This window comes from Dendrobates tinctorius, unplaced genomic scaffold (genome assembly GCF_039654945.1).
Source record: "Dendrobates tinctorius isolate UK_male_01 unplaced genomic scaffold, ASM3965494v1 ptg000356l, whole genome shotgun sequence".
NCBI lineage: Eukaryota > Metazoa > Chordata > Amphibia > Anura > Dendrobatidae > Dendrobates > Dendrobates tinctorius.
In genome coordinates, this window is record NW_027362022.1 from 498,991 (window position 1) to 521,321 (window position 22,331).

The following is a 22,331-nucleotide window of genomic DNA, read 5'->3' on the forward strand; positions in this document are numbered from 1 at the left end:
TGATACACTAGAGAGGAGAACACAGGAGAAGGATGATATAGTAGAGAGAGGAGAACACTGGAGAAGGATGATACACTAGAGAGGGGAGAACACAGGAGAAGGATGATACACTAGAGAGGAGAACACAGGAGAAGGATGATACACTAGAGAGAGGAGAACACAGGAGAAGAATGATACACTAGAGAGATGAGAACACAGGAGAAGGATGATACACTAGAGATGGGAGAACACAAGAGAAGGATGATGCACTATAGAGGGGAGAACACAGGGGAAGGATGATACACTAGAGAGGGCAGATCACAGGAGAAAGATGATACACTAGAGAGGGGAGAACACAGGAGAAGGATGATACGCTAGAGAGTAGAGAACACAAGAGAAGGATGATACACTAGAGAGAGGAGAACACAGGAGAAGGATGATACACTAGAGAGGGGAGAACACAGGAGAAGGATGATACGCTAAAGAGAGGAGAACACAGGAGAAGGACGATACACTAGAGAGAGGAGAACACAGGAGAAAGACGATACACTAGACAGAGGAGAACACTGGAGAAGGATGATACACTAGAGAGGGGAGAACACAGGAGGATGATACACTAGAGAGGAGAACACAGGAGAATAATGATACACTAGAGAGAGGAGAACACAGGAGAAGGACGATACACTAGAGAGAGAACACAGGAGAAGGACGATACACTAGAGAGAGGAGAACACAGAAGGACGATACACTAGACAGAGGAGAACACTGGAGAAGGACGATACACTAGAGAGAGGAGAACACAGGAGAAGGACGATACACTAGACAGAGGAGAACACTGGAGAAGGATGATACACTAGAGAGGGGAGAATGTTATGATTGAGTCACCGTAGGAGGCAGACACAAAAATAGAAGCTACGTCCAGAAAACCAGAGAAGTTGGCAACTATCAGATTGCAGACCCCTGAACCTATCAACACAACTAGCAGTAGCCGTGGGGGGTTCCTACGATGCCCTAGACCCCTCGATCACAGCCGGAGAGATAAATAGCCTAAAGACAGAAAAGGAAGTCTAAACTGCCCCAGAGCAGACCCCAAAGTCAAAGGCAGCCCCCAACATATAATGACGGTGAAGCAAGATGAAAAAACACTCAAACAGATAGAAAGATAGGCTGAGCAAACGATGGGGCCCAAGCTAACTACACAGAACAGGAAAGGAAGGTTGCTGTCTGCAATCTGCCAAAACCCTATCAAAGACATAAGCCAACAAGCTGATATGAAAAAAGACCCTGAAGCAGCTAGGCTTCAAAATCTAAATCAGCACTCAGGTATTTTCAGAAGACAGAGCTAAAGGAATTCAGCACACCCCAGAAGGGAATGGCAGAAATCCAGAAAAACAAGGCAAAACAAAGTCAAAGCACGAATGCAAAAAGCCGAGCAGAAAACTTAGCTTTAGAAGAGCAGGAATTCAGACTGGTCTCCAAGGATCCCACAGAGAAATCACCCGCAGGGCAGAAGGGCGTCGGCAGCCTTATATCCAGTCAGTAACTCCACTCAGCCAGTCATCATCATCAGGCCCAGGTGTTTGATAATCAGGCTCACTACCTTTCTTTACCAGAAGAGGGAGTTCCTCGGGCCTCAGTAGTGAAGGGGAAAATGAACTCACAACAGGAGAACACAGGAGGATGATACACTAGAGTGGAGAACACAGGAGAATGATGATACACTAGAGAGGAGAACACAGGAGAAAGATAATACACTAGACAGGGGAGAACACAGGAGAAAGATGATACACTAGAGAGGGGAGAACACAAGAGAAGGATGATACACTAGAGAGGGGAGAACACAGGAGAAGGATGATACACTAGAGAGGGCAGATCACAGGAGAAAGATGATACACTAGAGAGGGGAGAACACAGGAGAAGGATGATAAACTAGAGAGGAGGAGAACACAAGAGAAGGATGATACACTAGACAAGTGAAAACACAGCAGAAGGACGATACACTAGAGAGGGGAGATCACAGGATAAAGATGATACACTTGAGAGGGGAGAACACAGGAGAAGGATGATACACTAGAGAGGGGAGAAGATGGGAGAAGGATGATAAACTAGAGAGGAGGAGAACACAAGAGATGGACGATACACTAGACAGGGGAGAACACAGGAGAAGGACGATACACTAGAGAGTAGAGAACACAGGAGAAGGATGATACACTAGAGAGGGGAAAGCACAGGAGAAGGACGATACACTAGAGAGTAGAGGACATAGGAGAAGGACGATACACTAGCGAGGGGAGATCACAGGAGAAAGATGATACACTAGAGAGGAGGAGAACACAAAAGAAGGATGATATAGTAGAGAGAGTAGAACACAGGAGAAGGATGATACACTAGAAAGAGGAAAACACTAGAGAAGGATAATACACTTGAAAGGAGGAGAACACAGGAGGACGACGATATACTAGGAAGGGGAGGACACACGAGGCTTCTACCTGAAATGAGCAAGTATAGATTTCCTGGGTATTACAAAAACATCATCTTTATTATTACATTACATAAATATTCTTCTGGCATGTGTTATACTTGCACGGTGACCTCTTCCCTGAATTATGCTCCTTTTATCGAATGCTTCGCACCCTTTCAGCTCTTTGACCTCATCCTCCTTTTAAGTATTTTTTTTTTTCTTCTCACAGTTTTTTTCGTTCACATCTTTCCATATCTGCAGCAATCTGTCTGGACTGATTCCATGCACAACTAGCATCTCCTTGTAGAGGCACACATTATATTTCAGGCCTCTGACCTGGAAACGATCGTCATGTCTGTAGGTCAAATTTGCTGCCAAAGCCAAGAAACCAAAATATACATCATCCAATGGGAAAACCGGTATCTTAGAAGAGGCTTCATATAAACGAGGCACTGAGGCTCCTGAGAAGATGAAGCCTCCACCTGACACAAAGCCGGGATAGGTTTGCGAGGGGTACAGAGACTCAGTGATTCTGTATTTGGTTTTTCGCATGACTGGTGGGCGATGCTGATGGTATCCATGGACCAAATCTGGAGATCCAAAATCTCTAATAAGATCTAACACCAGATGTACGTTCACAAACACGTCATCGTCACCTGCCGGGGAAACACAAGACCGTCCATGTTACATAAGGTCAGTGATAATAGTTGTAATAAATCCACCACTCAGTGCTGATCTGTCTGTGCACTGATTGACAGCTCAGTTGTCCAGTCTAGTACAGGGACGTGCTGATCTGTATATGTTTTGATTGACAGCTTGACCATCCTATCTGAGAGCGAAAGGTGCTGAGCTCTCGTCAGGTGCATTTAGTTCCCATAATTTCTCAGCTACAAGCACTTACAGTGCCTTGCGAAAGAATTCGGCCCCCTGGAACTTTTCAACCTTTTCCCACATATCATGCATCAAACATAAAGATACCAAATGTAAATTTTTGGTGAAGAATCAACAACAAGTGGGACACAATTGTGAAGTTGAACGAAATTTATTGGTTATTTTAAATTTTTGTGGAATTCAAAAACTGAAAAGTTAGAATGGTCAAGTCACAGTCCAGACCTGAATCCAATCGAGAATCTGTGGAAAGAGCTGAAAACTGCTGTTCACAAACGATCTCCATCCAACCTCACTGAGCTCGAGCTGTTTGCCAAGGAAGAATGGGCGAGAATTTCAGTCTCTCGATGTACAAAACTGATAGAGTCATACCCCAAGCGACTGCAGCTGTAATCGCAGCAAAAGGAGGCACAACAAAGTATTAAGTTACAGGGGCCAAATAATATTGCACGCCCCACTTTTCAGTTTTTGAATTTCCACAAAAATTTTAAATAACCAATAAATTTTGTTCAGCTTCACAATTGTGTCCCACTTGTTGTTGGTTCTTCACCAAAAATTTACATTTGGTATCTTTATGTTTGAAGCATGATATGTGGGAAAAGGTTGAATAGTTCCAGGGGGTCGAATACTTTCGCAAGGCACTGTAACTGAGCTAGCAGTCCGGATAGCTGTCAGCCATATCTTCAGCTAAGTGGGGTTGGTTTACTCTGTGCCTTGAATTTTGCTCATTGATCTATCGCTGCCTGACCTTGGACCTCGTTCTGACCATCCATCTGTTTAACCCCTTTGCTCAGATCCGCTATCCTCCTGGTGTTTTGACCTTGGTCCGTTACCTAACTATGACTTTGTCTCTTTCCTCTGTTCATGACTTACTCTCCTGGCTAATGACTTTGTACTTCTCCACTATCCCAACTCACGGCTTGTCCGTCAGATGTGACTCAGCATCACAATAGTGTCACACATGATCCTATAAGTTATATGGTTAGTAATGATAATAATGTCACACACGGAATTTCTATACGCTGCAGGGTCAGTGATGGCTACCTACCCTTGAATATGTAATCCACTTCAGTGATGTGGAGCATCCACTCCAGGAAGCATCGTTCCTTTAGAGAGAGGTTGTGATGTCCTTCGATCATGTCCCACTGAAGGATGTCCCCATAGGTGTCACTCTCCAGTTTTACAATCTCCTTTTGCCCTGATGACTCCGTCCTCCCCAGCAGAAAGAGTCGCCTTACTTTGTAGCCCTTCAGTTCTTGTTCCCTGGCCCAGGTTTGTCGTAAAGCATTTCTCCTACTTCCAGCCCCTGGATGTGATTTTACAGCCATAATGAGAAGCGGTAAGTCGCTGGTATCATATGGTCCCACAGCCGGACCGAGAATCACTGAACATTGGTACGACTGCAAGTACGGGAACTCCAGCTGAAAACTGGAGAAGTTCAAGTGATAATCATATTTCCCATCACTGAGGGTCTCTGATTGTCTCATCACAAGTTTCATGGGGGTCACTTGAGGCCACTCAAGAAGAACTCTAGACATGGAGGGGTCTGATGGACCAATCCATTTAAAAATCAGGAAGATAGTAATAGAAATGAGGCAGGAGTGGACTAAATAGATTCTGTTTTTCATGGCCTAATAAGAAAGAGCAAGAGAGACAAGGTTAAACACAAAGAAAAATATAATTAAGCAAACACTGCACACTATGTACAACAATATAACTACTATACTACTGCCTACTGTGATGATGTGATATGCTATGTGGATGTCAATTTTTTGTATATTCCTATTTTTCTATTTCAGTTATTTTCATAGTGTTTTTTCTTATTACATTGTAAGTCTACAGCCTCACTGTATCTGTCTCTTGATGACCCCCCTGTAGTGCATTAATCCCTAAGGCCCTTTGTTCTCCTCTAGGAGGCCTGGAAACCACCCCCAACTTGTTTTACTTTTCCTGGACAAGGAAGGGGGTCAGGGGAGAACAGGAGCTGGGCAAGTCAATTCCGGAGTGGACAGGATCGTGTAAAGACTGCATTTCAGAGAGAAGGACCCATTTTATCCTCTGGTGCTAGAGTTTTGGAATCTCGTTTCCCTGGACATTTTATCCTGTTACTGGACTGCATTCTTATTCTGGACTATCTTATCCTTTGTGTGGTGGACTGAATATGGACCTTTTCGTATTTTTGCCTGAATAAAGGTCTTGGAATTGTTCACTCTTCGCTTGCTCTGTTGATTGTGTGATACCAGAGAAGGACCCCGTGACAACTGGTGGCAGCAGTGGGATGTGGTGGAGGTGCCCCACTCTAGCTGGATGCGTTTGTTAGTGGGGCTCCTGAGCGGAAACATGGCGGAGGCTTACCGAACCATTGATGCACTGCGGAATCAGGATTATAACATTGTAAAGTGGACTATCCTGGATTACCATGCTATCACCCCAGACTCATATAGGGCCAAGTTCCGAGACCTCCCATGCACCACGGGGGGATCGTTTAGGATGTATGCACATAAGACGTCCAAGGCATGTCGGAGATGGCTGGAAGCAGAAAACGCCTTTACTGTGGAAGATGTTATACAGGCGTTCCTTATAGAACAATTTCTTGCCAAGTGCCCTGCAGAGGTACGGGAATGGGTCCGGGAGCGCACGCCGTGTACCGTGGATAGAGCTGCAGCCCTGGCCGATGAAGCCCTTACTATCCGGCCGCAATGGAGGAGGCTTCTGGACAATGAACCACGGCCTGCTCCCACGCCCCGTCCCCCTCCAATTATATCTGCCCTTCCACCTAGTCGCAAGCCGATGACAATCACGCCTCACAATCCTAGGCCCCAACAGTTCCGACCAAGACCTGGGGGTATCACAGAGAGGAGGTGTTATGGGTGTGGGCAACCTGGACATTTGCAGTCTGGCTGTCCCTCCTGGATTCGGAGGGAGCCCCACGCAGCCCCATCTCATCCAGTGCATCTTGTACACTCCACCATACCTGAGGAAGAGCTACCACCACCCCCACCAGAGTGGACCACCGACCACGGCACCATAGATACCCCTCCTGGAGTGTACGGACTCCGGCCTCTGTCCTTTAGCTACTCAGAGCAACGGCAACGCCACCTGCAGGATGTCTTTATTGATGGATACAAAGTGTCAGGATTTAGAGACACGGGGGCATTCTTGACTATTGCTGACCCCCGTGTGGTTCAACCCGAGGCAATTTACCAGAGTCTGGGAATTCCCATTGTCCTGGCGGGGGGTGCCCACAAATATATACAGCGAGCTTCTGTGCGTTTGGATTGTGGTTGTGGAGAAAAACTGTGTTGGATTGGAGTTATGGGAGGACTTCCTGCAGATATCCTCCTTGGGAACGACATTGGGGAGTTACAGTGCCAATTTGTGGGAGCAGTCACCCGACTACAGGCCCTTCAAGCACTACGTCATCCGGACCCCACCGGGGAGCAACCACCACGAACCGCATCAGAGTCGGTAAGCAATACGTTCGCTGCTACTACATTGGGAGAGTCTTGGGACAGAGAGGAGTTTAGGAGAGAAATAGAGGGGGACACAACCTTAGCATCCCTTAGGCGAAAGGCAGAAACTGGGCACTTGGGAGATAATGGGGATGTCTTCACTCGAGAAAACGGACTGTATTATCGTGTAACAAAGGGCAGTGACCAGGGCAACCCTGACGCAACGACCAGGCAACTCATTGTCCCTCAGAAGTACAGGGCACAGCTACTTCAACTGGCCCATGACATCCCCTTGGCTGGGCATCAAGGGAGAAAAAGGACTGAAAAGAGACTCACCCAAAGTTTTTACTGGCCGGGCGTCTCGCAGTCGGTAGCCCATTATTGCCGCACCTGTGATGTGTGCCAGCGAATGCGGCATCCAGGAGCTCGACATAAGGTACTCCTGCAATCCCTGCCCATAATTGAGGAACCATTTCAACGGGTAGCCGTCGACATCATAGGTCCTCTGGCCCACCCCAGCAGGTCAGGGAAAAAATATATCCTGACCGTGGTGGACTATGCCACTAGGTATCCTGAAGCTGTGGCCCTGTCCAGTATTACAGCAGTAAAGGTAGCCGAGGCCCTTGTTACCATCTTTACCCGGGTAGGGTTTCCTTGTGAAATATTGTCGGATCAAGGCACTCAGTTCATGTCAGATCTGGTCCAGTCCTTATGGCATACCTGTGGTGTTCGAGCCATTCGCACCACCCCATACCACCCGCAGACCAACGGACTATGTGAACGCTTTAATGGAACCCTAAAAAATATGCTGAGGGCTTTTGTTGACGTTGAGAAAGACTGGGAAAAGTACCTGCCACATCTCCTCTTCGCCTATCGGGGGGTTCCCCAAGAGTCCACAGGGTTCTCTCCCTTCGAACTACTGTTTAGCCGGAAGGTCCGTGGGCCTCTCACTCTTCTGAAAGAACATTTGGAGGGAGACATCTCAGATACCGGAATGCCCGTCGTTCCCTATGTTCTAGAGCTCAGAGACTGTCTCGCCCAGCTAGTTACCTTCGCTAAAGAACATCAGCGAATGGCCCAGTCCAGACAAAAACCTGGTATGACCATAATGCCAGGAACCGGGAATTTATGGAAGGACAGCAAGTGCTCATGATTACTGCTTGCCCTGCCAACAAGCTTCAAGCAGTGTGGGAAGGCCCTTATCAGGTTGTCAAGAAAAATAATGACACTAACTATGTTATTGCCCTGGACTCTAGTGGTCGACGATAGAAAACTGTCCACATTAACATGCTGAAAGACTACCACGACCGATCTCTGCCTGTTCTAGCTGTCTGCCACCCCCCTAGTGATACCGCCGCCGACGAGTATCTCCCAGATCTCCTCCAGGTTTCCCAAGTGGGAGGATCACTGTAACAAGTGCCCCTGGGCTCCCATTTATCGGATATACAAAAGGACGATATTGTCGCCGTACTAAGGCCGAGGGCTGCTGCTTTCTCCTCAAAGCCGGGGAAGACTACTCTCACCAGTCACCATGTGGAAACCCCCGGACAACGCCCCATCCAGCAGCCTGCCTACTGGGTTCCAGAGGCTGTTCAAGGCATGATAAAAAACGAACTGGAGGAGATGAAACAACTGGGAGTTATTCAGCCATCTCACAGTTCTTGGGCCTCTCCTGTCGTCCTGGTCCCCAAGAAGGATGGTACAACACGATTCTGCGTTGATTACAGACGACTAAATGATGCCACCAAGAGTGATGCTTATCCCATGCCCAGGATTGATGATCTATTGGATCGTCTGGCCAGTGCCCAATTTGTGACCACGTTAGACTTGAGCAAGGGGTACTGGCAGATACCCCTAACGGAGGACGCTCGGGAGCGCTCAGCCTTCATTACTCCATTTGTGGTTTATGAGTTCCTGGGAATGCCCTTTGGGATGAAAACTGCCCCCGCTACTTTCCAGAGACTGGTGGATCGACTGTTACAACAATGTCAGGACTTTGCCTGTGCTTACTTAGACGACATGGCCATTTTTAGCACAACCTCGGAGGAACATCTTAAACACTTGGGCATAGTGCTGGACTGTATCCTTACTGCAGTACTGACCATTCGCCCTGATAAGTGCCAAATAGGGATGGCTGAGGTGCAGTACCTCGGGCATAGAGTAGGGGGTGGGACACTAAGGCCTGAGCCTGCCAAGGTGGAAGCCATTAGCAACTGGTGTAGACCCAAGACATAAAAGCAGGTACTTGCATTTTTAGGAACTGCTGGTTACTATCGCAAATTTGTTTCTAACTTCAGCACCTTGGCGAAGCCCCTAACCGACCTGACCCGCAAGAACATGCCTAGGAATGTGACGTGGACGACGGCATGCGAAGATGCCTTTTCAGCGTTAAAGACTGCCCTCGTCACTGCTCCTGTCTTGGCTGCCCCGGATTATAAACGCAGGTTCCTCGTTCAGACAGATGCATCCACCTTTGGGATTGGGGCAGTACTTAGCCAAGTGAACGCCGCCGGAGAAGAACATCCTGTTGCTTTTGCCAGTCGGAAATTACTGGATTGGGAAGTTGCCTATGCCACTATTGAAAAGGAGTGCCTTGCCATCGTATGGGCGCTAAAAAAATTGCAGCCATACTTGTATGACAGAGACTTTACAATTGTTACAGACCACAACCCCCTCACATGGCTGAACCGCGTATCAGGGGACAATGGAAGATTGCTGTGGTGGAACTTGTCCTTACAACCCTACAGCTTATCCATCCAATACAAGCGGGGAAGCCAACACCAGAACGCCGATGGACTGTCTCGACAAGAAGAACCATAGGCTCCCCAGGCCGACCTACCCCTGCCACTGTACAGGGAACTATAAATGACTGAGCAATGTGGACTAAAGTGAGCAGGCCAGAGGTCTGTGTAGACCTCATGGCGTGCTCACTTATTATGGGGTGGGGAGAGGTTGTGATGGTGTGATATGCTATGTGGATGTCATTTTTTTTGTATATTCCTATTTTTCTATTTCAGTTATTTTCAGAGTGTTTTTCTTATTACATTGTAAGTCTACAGCCTCACTGTATCTGTCTCTTGATGACCCCCCTGTAGTGCATTAATCCCTAAGGCCCTTTGTTCTCCTCTGGGAGGCCTGGAAACTGCCCCCAACTTGTTTGACTTTCCCTGGACAAGGAAGGGGGTCAGGGGAGAACAGGAGCTGGGCAAGTCAGTTCCGGAGTGGACAGGATCGTGTAAAGACTGCATTTCAGAGAGAAGGACCCATTTTATCCTCTGGTGCTAGAGTTTGGGAATCTCGTTTCCCTGGACATTTTATCCTGTTACTGGACAGCATTCTTATTCTGGACTATCTTATCCTTTGTGTGGTGGACTGAATATGGACCTTTTCGTATTTTTGCCTGAATAAAGGTCTTGGAATTGTTCAATCTTCGCTTGCTCTGTTGATTGTGTGATACCAGAGAAGGACCCCGTGACACCCCCTATGTATAAGAATATAACTAAAATGATAAATGGAGTTGGTTCACTACAATACCCAGAAAGGTTATCAAAATTAGGTCTATTTACTCTAGAAAAGAGAAGACTTAGGGGAGACCTAATATATTTGTACAAGTATATCAGAGGGCAATACAGAGATCTCTCCAATGAACTGTTTGTACCAAGGACTGTGACAAGAACAAGGGGGCACTCTCTTCGTTTGGAGGAAAGACAATTTCTGCACCAGCATAGAAGAGGGTTCTTTACGGTAAGAGGAGTGAGGCTGTGGAATTCTCTTCCTGAGGAAGTGGTGATGGCCAACTCACTGAATGTAAGAAAGGAATGGAGGCTTTTCTTGTGAGTAACAGTATAGAAGGTTACGAATAACAGAATATTATAGGTAGATGGTTGACCCAGCTTAGGGGAAGGAATTTTTTTCCCTATGGAGAAAATTGGCTTCTACTCTGTGGGTTTTTTGCCTTCCCCAGGATCAACAATGCAGAACAGCTGCACTAAAAATAGGTTGAACTAGATGGACATAAGGTCTTCCTTCAGCCTTCAAAACTATGTTACTATAATACTGCTCATATGTACAAGAGTATAACTGCTATAATACTGCTCCTATATACAAGAATATAACTACTGTAATACTGCCCCCTATGTACAAGAATATAACTACTATAATACTGCCCCTATGTACAAGAATATAACTACTATAATACTGCCCCTATGTACAAGAATATAACTACTATAATACTGCCCCTATGTACAAGAATATAACTACTATAATACTGCCCCTATGTACAAGAATATAACTACTATAATACTGCCCCTATGTATAAGAATATAACTACTATAATACTGCCCCTATGTACAAGAAAATAACTACTATAATTCTGCCCCTATGTACAAGAATAGACCTACTATAATACTGCTCCTATGTACAAGAATATAACTACTATAATACTGCCCTCTATGTACAAGAATATAACTACTATAATACTGCCCTCTATGTACAAGAATATAACTACTATAATACTGCTCCTATGTACAAGAATATAACTACTAAAATACTGCCTCCTATGTACAAGAATATAACTACTATAATACTGCCCCCTATCTACAAGAATATAAGTACTATAATACTGCCCCCTATGTACAAGAATATAGCTACTATAATACTGCTCATATATACAGGAATATAGCTACTATAATACTGCCTCCTAGCTGTGAGGTTGTGTGTCTGTGGTTCTCCTCATGTCTGGAGCAAGCCCAGGGAGGGGCCACCCTGGGCGGGGAAGCTCCCCAAGCAAGGCCCTGTCTTCCAGGCCTACACTGGGAGGAGACTCCCAACCTTCTCATGTGGATGGAAATCCTAGAGTTGCCTCTGGGTAAAATAAACCTCAGAATGGAAGTCCCAGCAGCATGGAGAAAGATCATGTGTTGAAGTTCAGCACAGGAAACAAACAGGAGAAAGCTTTATTTGTGTGCAAGGATGTTGCAGTTAAACAGTCGGCCGGTCAAGGCAAACAGTGTCCAGAGCCTGGAAGGAAATCCCAGAAGGCATCTTCTGCTGAGAACCTGAGTGCTGGAGGGCAGGTGGCTGCACAGAAGGTGAGGCAGAGTCCATCACCAGCTTCAGGTGTGCAGCTCACTCCAGGCAGACAGAGACGGACATCTCTGGAGAAGCAAACACTCCAGCAGGAGAACTTTCAGCTGAGACATGTGATGACCAGCATGGCGAGCTCTGGACGCACGAGATTGCAGGCTGGTGGCAGCGGTAAAAGTGTTGCGGAAGCTGGAGCCACAAAACCAGCGACATTAAAAACCAACGTGTCAACCCCTAAAGCAAGACCCCAGAAGGAGCCGCCGCGAGCCCCGGAGCTACAGCTGGCAGAGGAGATACCAGGACTGGTCAGGAGAATGGGTGAGTTGCAGCAGCAGAGGAATCTTCTGCAAATAGAAATTGACTGCATTTACAAGGTGAAGGCTGCTAATCCTGGGGATCACTCTGTATATGACCAGAGACTGAATGCACTGGGAGTAGAGCTGGCGACTGTGGTGCAGGACATGGACTGTGTGCTGGCGAGGATGGGGCCCCTGGCAGAGACATATAGGAACCAGGAGCGGTTTAGGTCCTACACGCAGGACTCTGCTGGTTCCCGCACAGACATTGTCCCAGGTGGGACCCGGCAGCAGGTACGGCCGGTGCTGCAGCCCGCTAGCTTCTGTTTCAAGGAGGGTCAGATGCTGCACCAGCAGCCGCAACTTACTGCTGCAGACCCCAAGCAGGAGCAAGAGGCTCAGATCCCAGCGGTACCGCAAGTCCCAGCATACCCAGCACAACAACAAGACAGTGGACATGAGACTGCATCTACTGTTGGTGTCCAGGAGAGCACTAATTCTGGGGATATTGATACTGTTCATGTGGGGTTGGGGGCTGAAGGGGGTACAGAGTCTGTGGTGGACGTTGCGCATCCTGATGACGCTATTGAGGTTGATTATGATGATGATGATGATGATAATAATGTGCAAAATGTCTGTGATTTTCCCCCCTTTGGTTTCCAACACACAATGTGCAGCAGGCTCCTCCGCTGCAGACCCTCGCCCTGTCAGTCAGCCCAGTGCGGCCCCACAGGTCCCTCCCAGTAATGTTTGGAGCCGCGGCGCTCCGTCCTTTACCTCCGGTGCCAATTACATCGGGCAGGCTTTCAAAAGGAGGAATGTGGTGCGGTTCAGGCACAGAGGTGCCAAGGAGGACCTTCCGGATAGGAGGCTGGTGGTCAGGGAGCTCCTGTGCCGCCAGATGGGGTTTGCGCCGGTTAATATCTTGGCGGTCATCAATATGCCAGACAGACAGGGCTATGACATCAGTTTTAAGCTTATGTCTGATCTGGACAGATTCTGGGCCAATTTCCCCAAGTTCAGGGACGCTGATGGCTGGAATAAGTTCAGATTCATTTCAATATCTAAGCCGGATACCGCCACGGTTAACATCATCTTTTGGAATGAGGCTGTTCCCCCGCAGGACATTGTGGTGTGGCTCCGGAGGCATTGTGACATTGTCTCCGACCTCACCAAAAACAGGGATGAGGATGGTATATGGACCGGTGGATGGAAGGTGCTGGTGAAACTGCGCCAGCACAACAATATCACGGCTCACTTACCCAACTCTTTCTTTATCGGGAAGGAGAAGGGGGTTTGCTTCTACCCTGGGCAGCCACGAAAGTGGTTTAAGTGTGGTAAAGTGGGTCACCTGGCAAACACCTGTACCGTGGTAAAGTGCAGCCTGTGCGGGGAAGTCGGCCACTTAGCGGCAGATTGCCAGAACATCAAGTGCAACCTCTGTGGGGAGATCGGCCACCCTCACAGGGACTGTCCAGATGCCTGGCACAATATATGCAAGCTCCTTCCTGATGAGGAGTTAGTGACAGGGACAGAGGCTGAGGAGGAGGAGGCTTTAATGTCAGGGACAATACTGACCAGGTCAGAGGTCCACCAGGGGTCCGCTCAGGTAACATCAGAGCAGCTTTGCACAGAGGGTACAGAGGGGAGCATGGAGGTCGTCCCTCAGGTCCAGCAGCCACATGTAGCCACCACTTCAGTATCACCATCTCTAGCTGAAGAAAGTGGCTGTAAAAAGGTAAAAAGGAAAAAAAAGGACAAGGCCTCCCGTAAACCTGAGGAGGAGTATGTCACTAGCCAGGGTGGCAGGAAAACAGTCCAGAGTTCGGCAGGTGTGATGGTCGTGTCCAATAAGTTTGATGTTTTGTCTGAGTCTGATGGGGACTTGGAGGAAGAGATAAAAAGAATAGAGACTGAGTATGACAGGGACGTAGCGGACCATCCCCCTACAAAACGGAAGCCCGTACTTGCTGACACTGAGATACAGTCTGACATGGAGACCGGTGGTAGTCAGAACATCTGTGACCCAGACTTATGATGGCGGCTTTTACATCTCTGCTCCTCTGTTGTGGCATTGTGATGGCGGATTTCTCATTAAAAATAACATCCAGTAATGTGAACAGCATTAAGGTGAGGAGGACGAGGCACGCTGTCTATGACCATCTCCGATACCTGGACGCAGATGTCATCTTTCTGCAGGAGACGCGGCTGACGACTCAGGGGCTCATGAGGGAGGCTGAGAGGGAATGGCGGTCTGGTCCCTCTTTTTGGTCACTGGCTGTGGAGCCGTACGCCGGGGTCACCATTCTGGGATGTGACAGTACATAGGATGACGGAGGTGGTTATGGGAAGGTGTCTGGTCCTGGAAGTCACTGTCTATGGAAGGCGACTCCGGCTTATTAACATCTATGGGCCACAGGCGGTGACTGACAGGATACAGTTATTTAATGATGTCAAGCCTTATCTGTTCACCTCTCTTCCAGTGATAATGGCGGGGGACTTTAATGCCATACTGACATCAGGGGACAGCTCCTCAGGTAGAACCGTGACGAGGGATGGTAGGATCTTGAATAACATAGTCCTGCAGGCCGTATTAGGTGACATCTTTAAACGGGGAGGTCGAAAGCCAAAATTATCCTATTCCTGCTCCAATAGAGGCTGTAGAATAGATCTGGCTTTTGTAAGTCCCATGGAAGTCATTGGTGCCATGAGTGAGAGAGTCATCCCATACTCAGACCATCTTGCCCTATATTTCTGCCTGGGGGCCGCTAAGCGAGCTGATGTTGGTAAGGGGTTATGGAGACTCAATTCCAGCGTCCTCCATGATCTCTCTGTCCAGAGTTGTGTCCACTCCCTTTTGCAGGGTCATCTACAGAGAGTGGACTTCTATGACAACATGGCCAACTGGTGGGAGGACATCAAGGATGATATCAGATACCTCTTGAAGAGACTGTCAGTTAAGAAAGGCAGGAGTAAGTATAGCCAGTGCCTAAGGCTGTGCAAAGAATTGGAGTCACTCTATTTGGAGGGCGGGGGTAACCAAGAGAAGATCGACCGGCTGAAATCAGAGATAAGGCAGTGTGATGGTTTGATATGTTATGTGGATGTCATTTTTTGTATATTACTATTTTTAACAATTCCTGTTATTTTCATAGTGTTTTTCTTATTACATTGTAAGTCTACAGCCTCACTGTATCTGTCTCTTGATGACCCCCTGTAGTGCATTAATCCCTAAGGCCTTTTGTTCTCCTCTGGGAGGCAACTTGTTTGACTACCCCTGGACAAGGAAGGGGGTGGGGGGAAGAACGGCAGCTGGACAGGTCAGTTCTGGTAGAGACAAGATGGTGAAAAGGCTGCATTTCAGAGAGAAGGATGCATTATTATCTTCTGGTGCTAGAGTGTTTTGGAATCTCGTTTCCCTGGACATTTTATCCTGATACTGGACTGCATTCTTATTCTGGACTATCTTTTCCTTTGTGTGGTGGACTGAATATGGACCTTTTCGTATTTTTGCCTGAATAAAGGTCTTGGAATTGTTCACTCTTCGCTCGCTCTGTTGATTGTGTGATACCAGAGAAGGACCCCGTGACAGGCAGTATCAGTACAGCAGGTATACCTCCTTGGTTCTCGAATGGGATTATGGGGTCCTAGGGGCTCCTGATCCCTTTGAGAATTGCCGGGAGCGGGTGGCCAATAAATCGGTCACAGGTCTCATTGACTCCTAGGGTGTATTGCAGGAATCTCGGGAGGGTATCCTGGGGGTTGTGAAATCTTATTATACTGACTTGTTTCAGAGGAAGGCTTTGGATAAACATAAAATGACTCAATTCTTGGAGGCAACTCCAACAGCTGATACTAATGATCTGGACTTTTCTCCTTTGACAGCAGAATTAACGGTGGAGGAGGTTAAGGAGGCCATTGATAAGTTACATCTGAAGAAGGCACCAGGTCCGGATGTTATAACAGCAGAATTTTATAAGAAATTCAGAGACCTCCTGGCTCCAATTCTTGTGGATGTTTACAAAAATTGTCTAGAAAATCACCTGATTCCTCCATCCATGAGAGTGTCCTCATTAATTCTGCTGTCTAAAGGTAAGGAGCCGAGCGACATCAAGAACTGGAGGATGATTGCCCTCTTGAATGTTGACAGGAAGATTCCGGCAAAGATCGTGTTTTTTAGGTTAGTCTGTTTGTCCCCGGCACTGTTGGTAGGATCTCAGTTTGACATGGTAAAAGGGCGGAACATCTCTGGAGCGGTCATCTCGATACGAGAGATGTTTGAGAGATGTAAAGCTCTGCGGTGTGGGAGATATGTTGTCAGTCTGGACCAGGCTAAAGCCTTTGATAGAGTTGATCATGATTATCTGTAGGCCACTTTGTCAAAGTACGGTATTCCGGGACAATTTGTGGATTGGCTGAAGACTTTGTACAGAGAGGCGGTGAGCTTTCCTCTGATTAATGGTTGGCAGGGTGGCACTTTTGGAGTTGAGGCGGGGGTGAGACAGGGCTGCCCGCTGAGTCCACTCCTGTATGTTTTTGCCATAGACCCGTTTTTGAGGTCACTGCAGGAGTGTAACTTTTGGGGGGGTGCCGGTCCCCCACTGCTTGCCTCTGAAAGTGGTTGCCTACGCGGATGATGTGACGCTGGTGATATCTAATCCTGATGAGGTGCGGATGTTGTCCGCGGCCATAAGTTACTCAGGGGCCTCCGGGTCTCTGGTCAACCTTGAGAAGAGTCAAGCTCTGTGGACATTGCAATCTGACCCAGACTTTGATCTGCCGCAGTTTGTTAAGGCCTCAACCCATATTAAGATCTTAGGGGTTAAATTCGGGAGGGAAGATAATGCCAGCCTAAATTGGGAGGAAAAATTGGAGACCGGAAATGCAAAGGTTCAGCGATGGAAGAACTGGAGGCTGACTTACACAGAAAGGGTTGCTATGTTGAAGACGTACCTCATCCCAATCTTCTTGTATGTCTCTGTCGTTTTTCCTTTGCCAGAATCCTTCTCGGCGAGGGGAAGAGTCTTGAGGAGATCATTTGCATATTCCCAGTGCCTTCTGGGATAAGTGAAGAGTCTCCGCGAGCTCAACGATCACTGGGTTTTGGCGGTTGCAGCTGAGAAGAGGAAATCGGAAAACCAGGGGAAGAGTCTTGAGGAGATCATTTGCATATTCCCAGTGCCTTCTGGGATAAGTGAAGAGTCTCCGCGAGCTCAACGATCACTGGGTTTTGGCCGTTGCAGCTGAAAAGAGGAAATTGGAAAAACCGCGTGCCGATAGGTGCGCGAATTTTGGCTCATCTTTCATCACTTTTAAGAAATCTCAATATGGAAGAGGCCAGGAGCCATTTGGTGAGCTGCATTTCTTGCTACATGTTCACAGACTTACCAGTGGAAAAGCCAAACTTCACATGCCACAAATGCAAGCTTGTGTCCCTGTTGGAGGAAAAGTTGCAAAATCTCGAAGAGAGGTTGGCTACGTTGAAGATCATTAAGGAAGGTGACGAGTTCTTGGACAGAGCAGAATTATCTCTTCATGTTACAGAAAGAGAAGAAATTCGAAGTGCACCTGAAGAAACAGAGGAATGGAGACATGTGACCCAGAGAAGCAGGAGGATCAGGAGGCAGTCAGCACCCATACTGCTCAGAAACCAGTACCAGGCTCTCACGCAGGAAAACGATGAAGAAATACATCAGGATAAGACTTTGCCAACAAACAGCAACCTTGTACGCCTTCAGAGTCCTCCTGGGTGGAGAAAGAAAAATGTTGTGAAGAAGAAACGGAGAGTGGTGGTCATGGGGGATTCCCTGCTGAGAGGAACAGAGGCCGCTATCTGCAGACCGGATATAACTACAAGAGAAATGTGCTGTCTTCCAGGTGCAAAAATTAAAGATGTGTCTGACAGGATATCAGGACTCTTCAGACCTACAGATGACTACCCATTCCTGCTACTACATGTGGGGACAAATGACACCGCAAGAAACGACCTGGAAATCATCTGCAGAGACTTTGAAGACTTAGGCAAGAAAGTGAAAGAACTGGGAGCGCAGGTGGTCTTCTCTTCCATCCTCCCAGTGGATGGCCATGGAACAAGGAGGTGGAATAAGATTCTGCAGGTGAACAACTGGCTACGTCGATGGTGCCGTCAGCAACGATTTGGATTTCTGGATCACGGAGTGAACTACTTATACGATGGACTACTTGCTAGAGATGGGGTGCACCTTACGAAGACTGGAAAGCATGTATTTGGAAGTCGCCTTGCTACACTTGTAAGGAGAGCTTTAAACTAGAACAACATGGGAAGGGAAGCAAAAGACCAGAAAAAGCCATACACCTGACAAATGCTATTGAGAACTCTGCTATTAGAAGTGGAAAGGAAGAACAAAGACGAAAGAATCTAATTAATAAAAATATTGGAGAAAGAGAAACCAATCACAAACTAAAATGTTTCTATACTAATGCACAAAGCATGGGCAACAAACAAGGAGAATTGGAACTACTAACACAGGAAAAGAAATATGATGTCATTGGAATCACTGAAACTTGGTGGGACAATACACATGATTGGAATACAAGACTAGAAGGATACAACTTATTTGCAAGAAACAGACTTGATAAACGAGGAGGGGGTGTCGCATTGTATGTTCGAAACGCGTATATCTGCACAGAGATTGAAGCTTCAGAGACTGGGAGTTCTGTGGAAACTGTTTGGGTAAGAATACAAGGACAGAACAATGGAAAGGACACCATTGTAGGCATTTACTACAGGCCGCCTGTGCAAGCTGAAGATATAGATGAACTCTTTATGCATCAGATGGCCAAGTTCTCCAAAAAATATGACATAGTTGTCATGAGAGATTTCAACTATCCAGACATTTGTTGGGAATCTCTCTCAGGCAAAACTAACCGGTCAAGGAAATTCTTATCCTCTCTTGCTGACAACTTTATCTTCCAAAAGGTAAGGGAGAAAACAAGGGGAACTGCTACCTTGGATCTAATCCTTATAAACAGGGAGGAAATGGTTGAGGAGGTAAAAGTGGCTGGGACCCTAGGAGGTAGCGACCATGCTATTTTAGAATTTTGGATTACTAGAGGTGGAAGACCTGTGAAGACTCAGACGTCAAGGTTAGATTTCAGAAAGGCAGATTTTAAGGGATTCAGAAAGAGAATTGGAGGGATCCAATGGCTGGATATCCTTAAAGACAAAAATGTCCAGGAAGGATGGGAAATTTTGAAAAATGAAATTCTCAAAGCACAGTTGTTAACAATTCCGAAAAGAGGGAAGAATAGGAAGCATTTAAGGAAACCAGGATGGATGAACACAGAACTTAAGCACATGCTAAAAAGGAAGAAAAAAATGTTTATAAAATGGAAAGAGGGAGGCATATCTAAAGAAGAATATAATGCTGTCTGCAGAACCTGCAGGGCACAAATCAGATTATCTAAAGCTGAAAATGAACTGAGGCTTGCAAGAGATGTCAAAAGCAATAATAAAGGATTTTGGGGATATGTCAAAAGTAAAAGAAAAGTCAAAGATGCTATAGGATTTTTACAGGATGAAAATGATGAAATGGTAAGACAGGATGTTGAGAAGGCTGAACTTTTAAATTCCTATTTTGCATCTGTTTTCTCTCAGAAAGGAAATGCAACATCAACTGTTATTCACTGTCCTATTAAGGGAATAGAAGAATCCAGGATATCTATAAACAGAAAGATAGTGAGGAAACACTTAGCTAACCTAAATGAATTCAAGTCTCCAGGTCCAGATGAATTACACCCCAGAGTACTGAAGGAGATAGCAGAAGAAATTTTTGAACCCCTCTCCATAATCTTTGAAAATTCTTGGAGAACAGGAGAAGTGCCAGAAGACTGGAGAAGAGCAAATGTTGTTCCTATCTTCAAAAAGGGGAAGAAGGTGGACCCAGGCAACTATAGGCCGGTGAGTCTGACTTCTATACCAGGAAAGATCTTTGAACAAATTATTAAACAACATGTATGTCAATACCTGGATAAGAATGAAGTGATTAAACAGAGTCAGCATGGGTTTCTAACTAATAAGTCATGTCAGACTAACTTAATTTCCTTCTATGACGGTATCACTGATTGGGTGGATCAAGGAAATGCTGTAGATATAGTATATCTTGACTTCAGCAAAGCATTTGACAAAGTCTCTCATACAATCCTTATTGAAAAAATGACTAAGTATGGAATGGACAAGGCAACTGTTAGGTGGATTCATAACTGGCTTAGTGATCGGACCCAAAGAGTGGTCGTAAATGGCTGCACATCCAGTTGGAAGAATGTCTCAAGTGGGGTACCACAGGGCTCTGTCCTGGGCCCTGTATTGTTCAACATCTTTATCAACGATTTAGATGAAGGAATTGAGGGTAAACTGATTAAATTTGCTGATGACACAAAGCTAGGAGGGATAGCTAATACTAGAGAAGAGAGAGAGAGGATTCAAAAAGATTTAAATAAACTGGAGAAGTGGGCAGCAACTAACAGAATGGTTTTTAACAGGGAGAAATGCAAAGTACTACATCTGGGCAATAAAAATGAAAAAAGCATATACAGAATGGGAGGAATAGGGCTAAGTGACAGCACATGTGAAAAAGACTTGAGTATACTAATAGATCACAGACTGAATATGAGTCAACAGTGTGATGCAGCAGCAAAAAAGGCAAATGCAATTCTAGGATGTATTAACAGAAGCATACAGTCTAGATCACGTGAAGTCATTATTTCCCTCTACTCCTCTTTGGTCAGACCTCATCTGGAATATTGTGTCCAGTTTTGGGCACCACATTTTAAAAAAGACATCAACAAACTGGAGCAAGTTCAGAAAAGAGCGACCAGAATGGTGACCGGTCTGCAAACCCTGTCTTATGAGGAAAGGTTGCAGGATTTGGGAATGTTTAGTTTGCAAAAGAGAAGACTGAGAGGAGACTTAATAGCTGTCTACAAATATCTAAAGGGCTGTCACATTGTAGAAGGATCAACTTTATTCTCATTTGCACAAGGAAAGACTAGAAGCAATGGGATGAAACTGAATGGGAAGAGACACAGATTAGATATTAGAAAAAACTTTTTGACAGTTAGAGTGATCAATGAGTGGAACAGGCTGCCACGAGAAGTGGTGAGTTCTCCTTCAATGGAAGTCTTCAAACAGAGGCTGGACAGACATCTGACTGGGATGATTTAGCGAATCCTGCTTTGAGCAGGGGGTTGGACCAGATGGCCCAGGAGGTCCCTTCCAACTCTACGATTCTATGATTCTATGATTCTATGAATCCTCAGCCTGTTCTTCCAGCTCTTGTGGGGGAACAGGATGAACCTGATAAAGAGGGGAATGACGTACCTACAGCAGAGTGAGGGCGGGCTGGATACGTTAAATCCAAGGGTTTTTTTTGACTCCTTGTTTCTGAAAGTATATTTTGGGAGCATGGATTCAAACAGTAGCTCCCTGTGGGCGAATAGTATCAGGTATTGGATATTGCCTTTTGCGGAATCTTGGGTGCGAGGCGGCAGTCTCAAGAGGAGGAGATGGACAGGTGACCACCTCCCCCAGTATCTGGAATATGGTCTGAAGTGTGTCAGGAAGTGGGGACTGGAGAAGTCTTACGTTGAGAGTAATACGAGGAAAGATCTGTGTGCTCTTATATGTAGGACTTTCTTCCACTCTCCACTGGCCCTAAGAGATTGTGCCACTAGTACCCTTCAGGACAGTCTCCGATTCCTCAACGGAAGGCGACTTCCAGCAAAGTTTTTTGACATTGCTTGGCTGTCGCTACATGTGAAGCTCTTTGTGAGGGGGAACTTAAAATATTTAAGTGTTTCGGATCGGAACTGTCCCCTTGGTTGTCAGCAGGAGGAAACCATGGAGCATTTCATTTGTGATTGCTGGGGAGGTAGGGAAATATGGACGGAAGTATCGACCAAGCTGAAAATCCCCAGACTGCTGTCCCTGAATTACCCTGACATTATCTATGGAGTCCCATCCACTGACGGTACCATCGACTATGGGACAATGTACCTGATCATTACCACCATTAAGTATTACCACTGGCACTTGAGAACCCGAGTGTCCCTCCACAGCGAGCCCTTCCATCCCGTCACCGCAGCCACAAAGATACTGTCCGAGCTCAGATGGATAAGAGCGATAGAGATAAA

At 46.4% G+C, this 22,331-nt stretch overlaps 1 protein-coding gene across 2 annotated transcripts in view; it reads right to left on the minus strand.

The window, feature by feature from the left end:
* Window positions 1-2,060: 2,060 nt before the first annotated feature.
* LOC141075453 (N-acetyllactosaminide beta-1,3-N-acetylglucosaminyltransferase 2-like) overlaps window positions 2,061-22,331 on the minus strand; it is a 29,201-nt gene continuing 8,930 nt past the window's right edge. For both annotated transcript variants that reach the window (XM_073562516.1, XM_073562515.1), the window contains exons 2-3: window positions 4,377-4,959; window positions 2,061-3,096 (exon numbers count right to left, since the gene is read on the minus strand). In XM_073562516.1, coding sequence (XP_073418617.1) covers window positions 2,642-3,096; window positions 4,377-4,956 — 1,035 coding nt within the window. In that variant the 5' untranslated portion in view covers window positions 4,957-4,959 and the 3' untranslated portion in view covers window positions 2,061-2,641. The remainder of the gene's footprint in view (window positions 3,097-4,376; window positions 4,960-22,331) is intronic.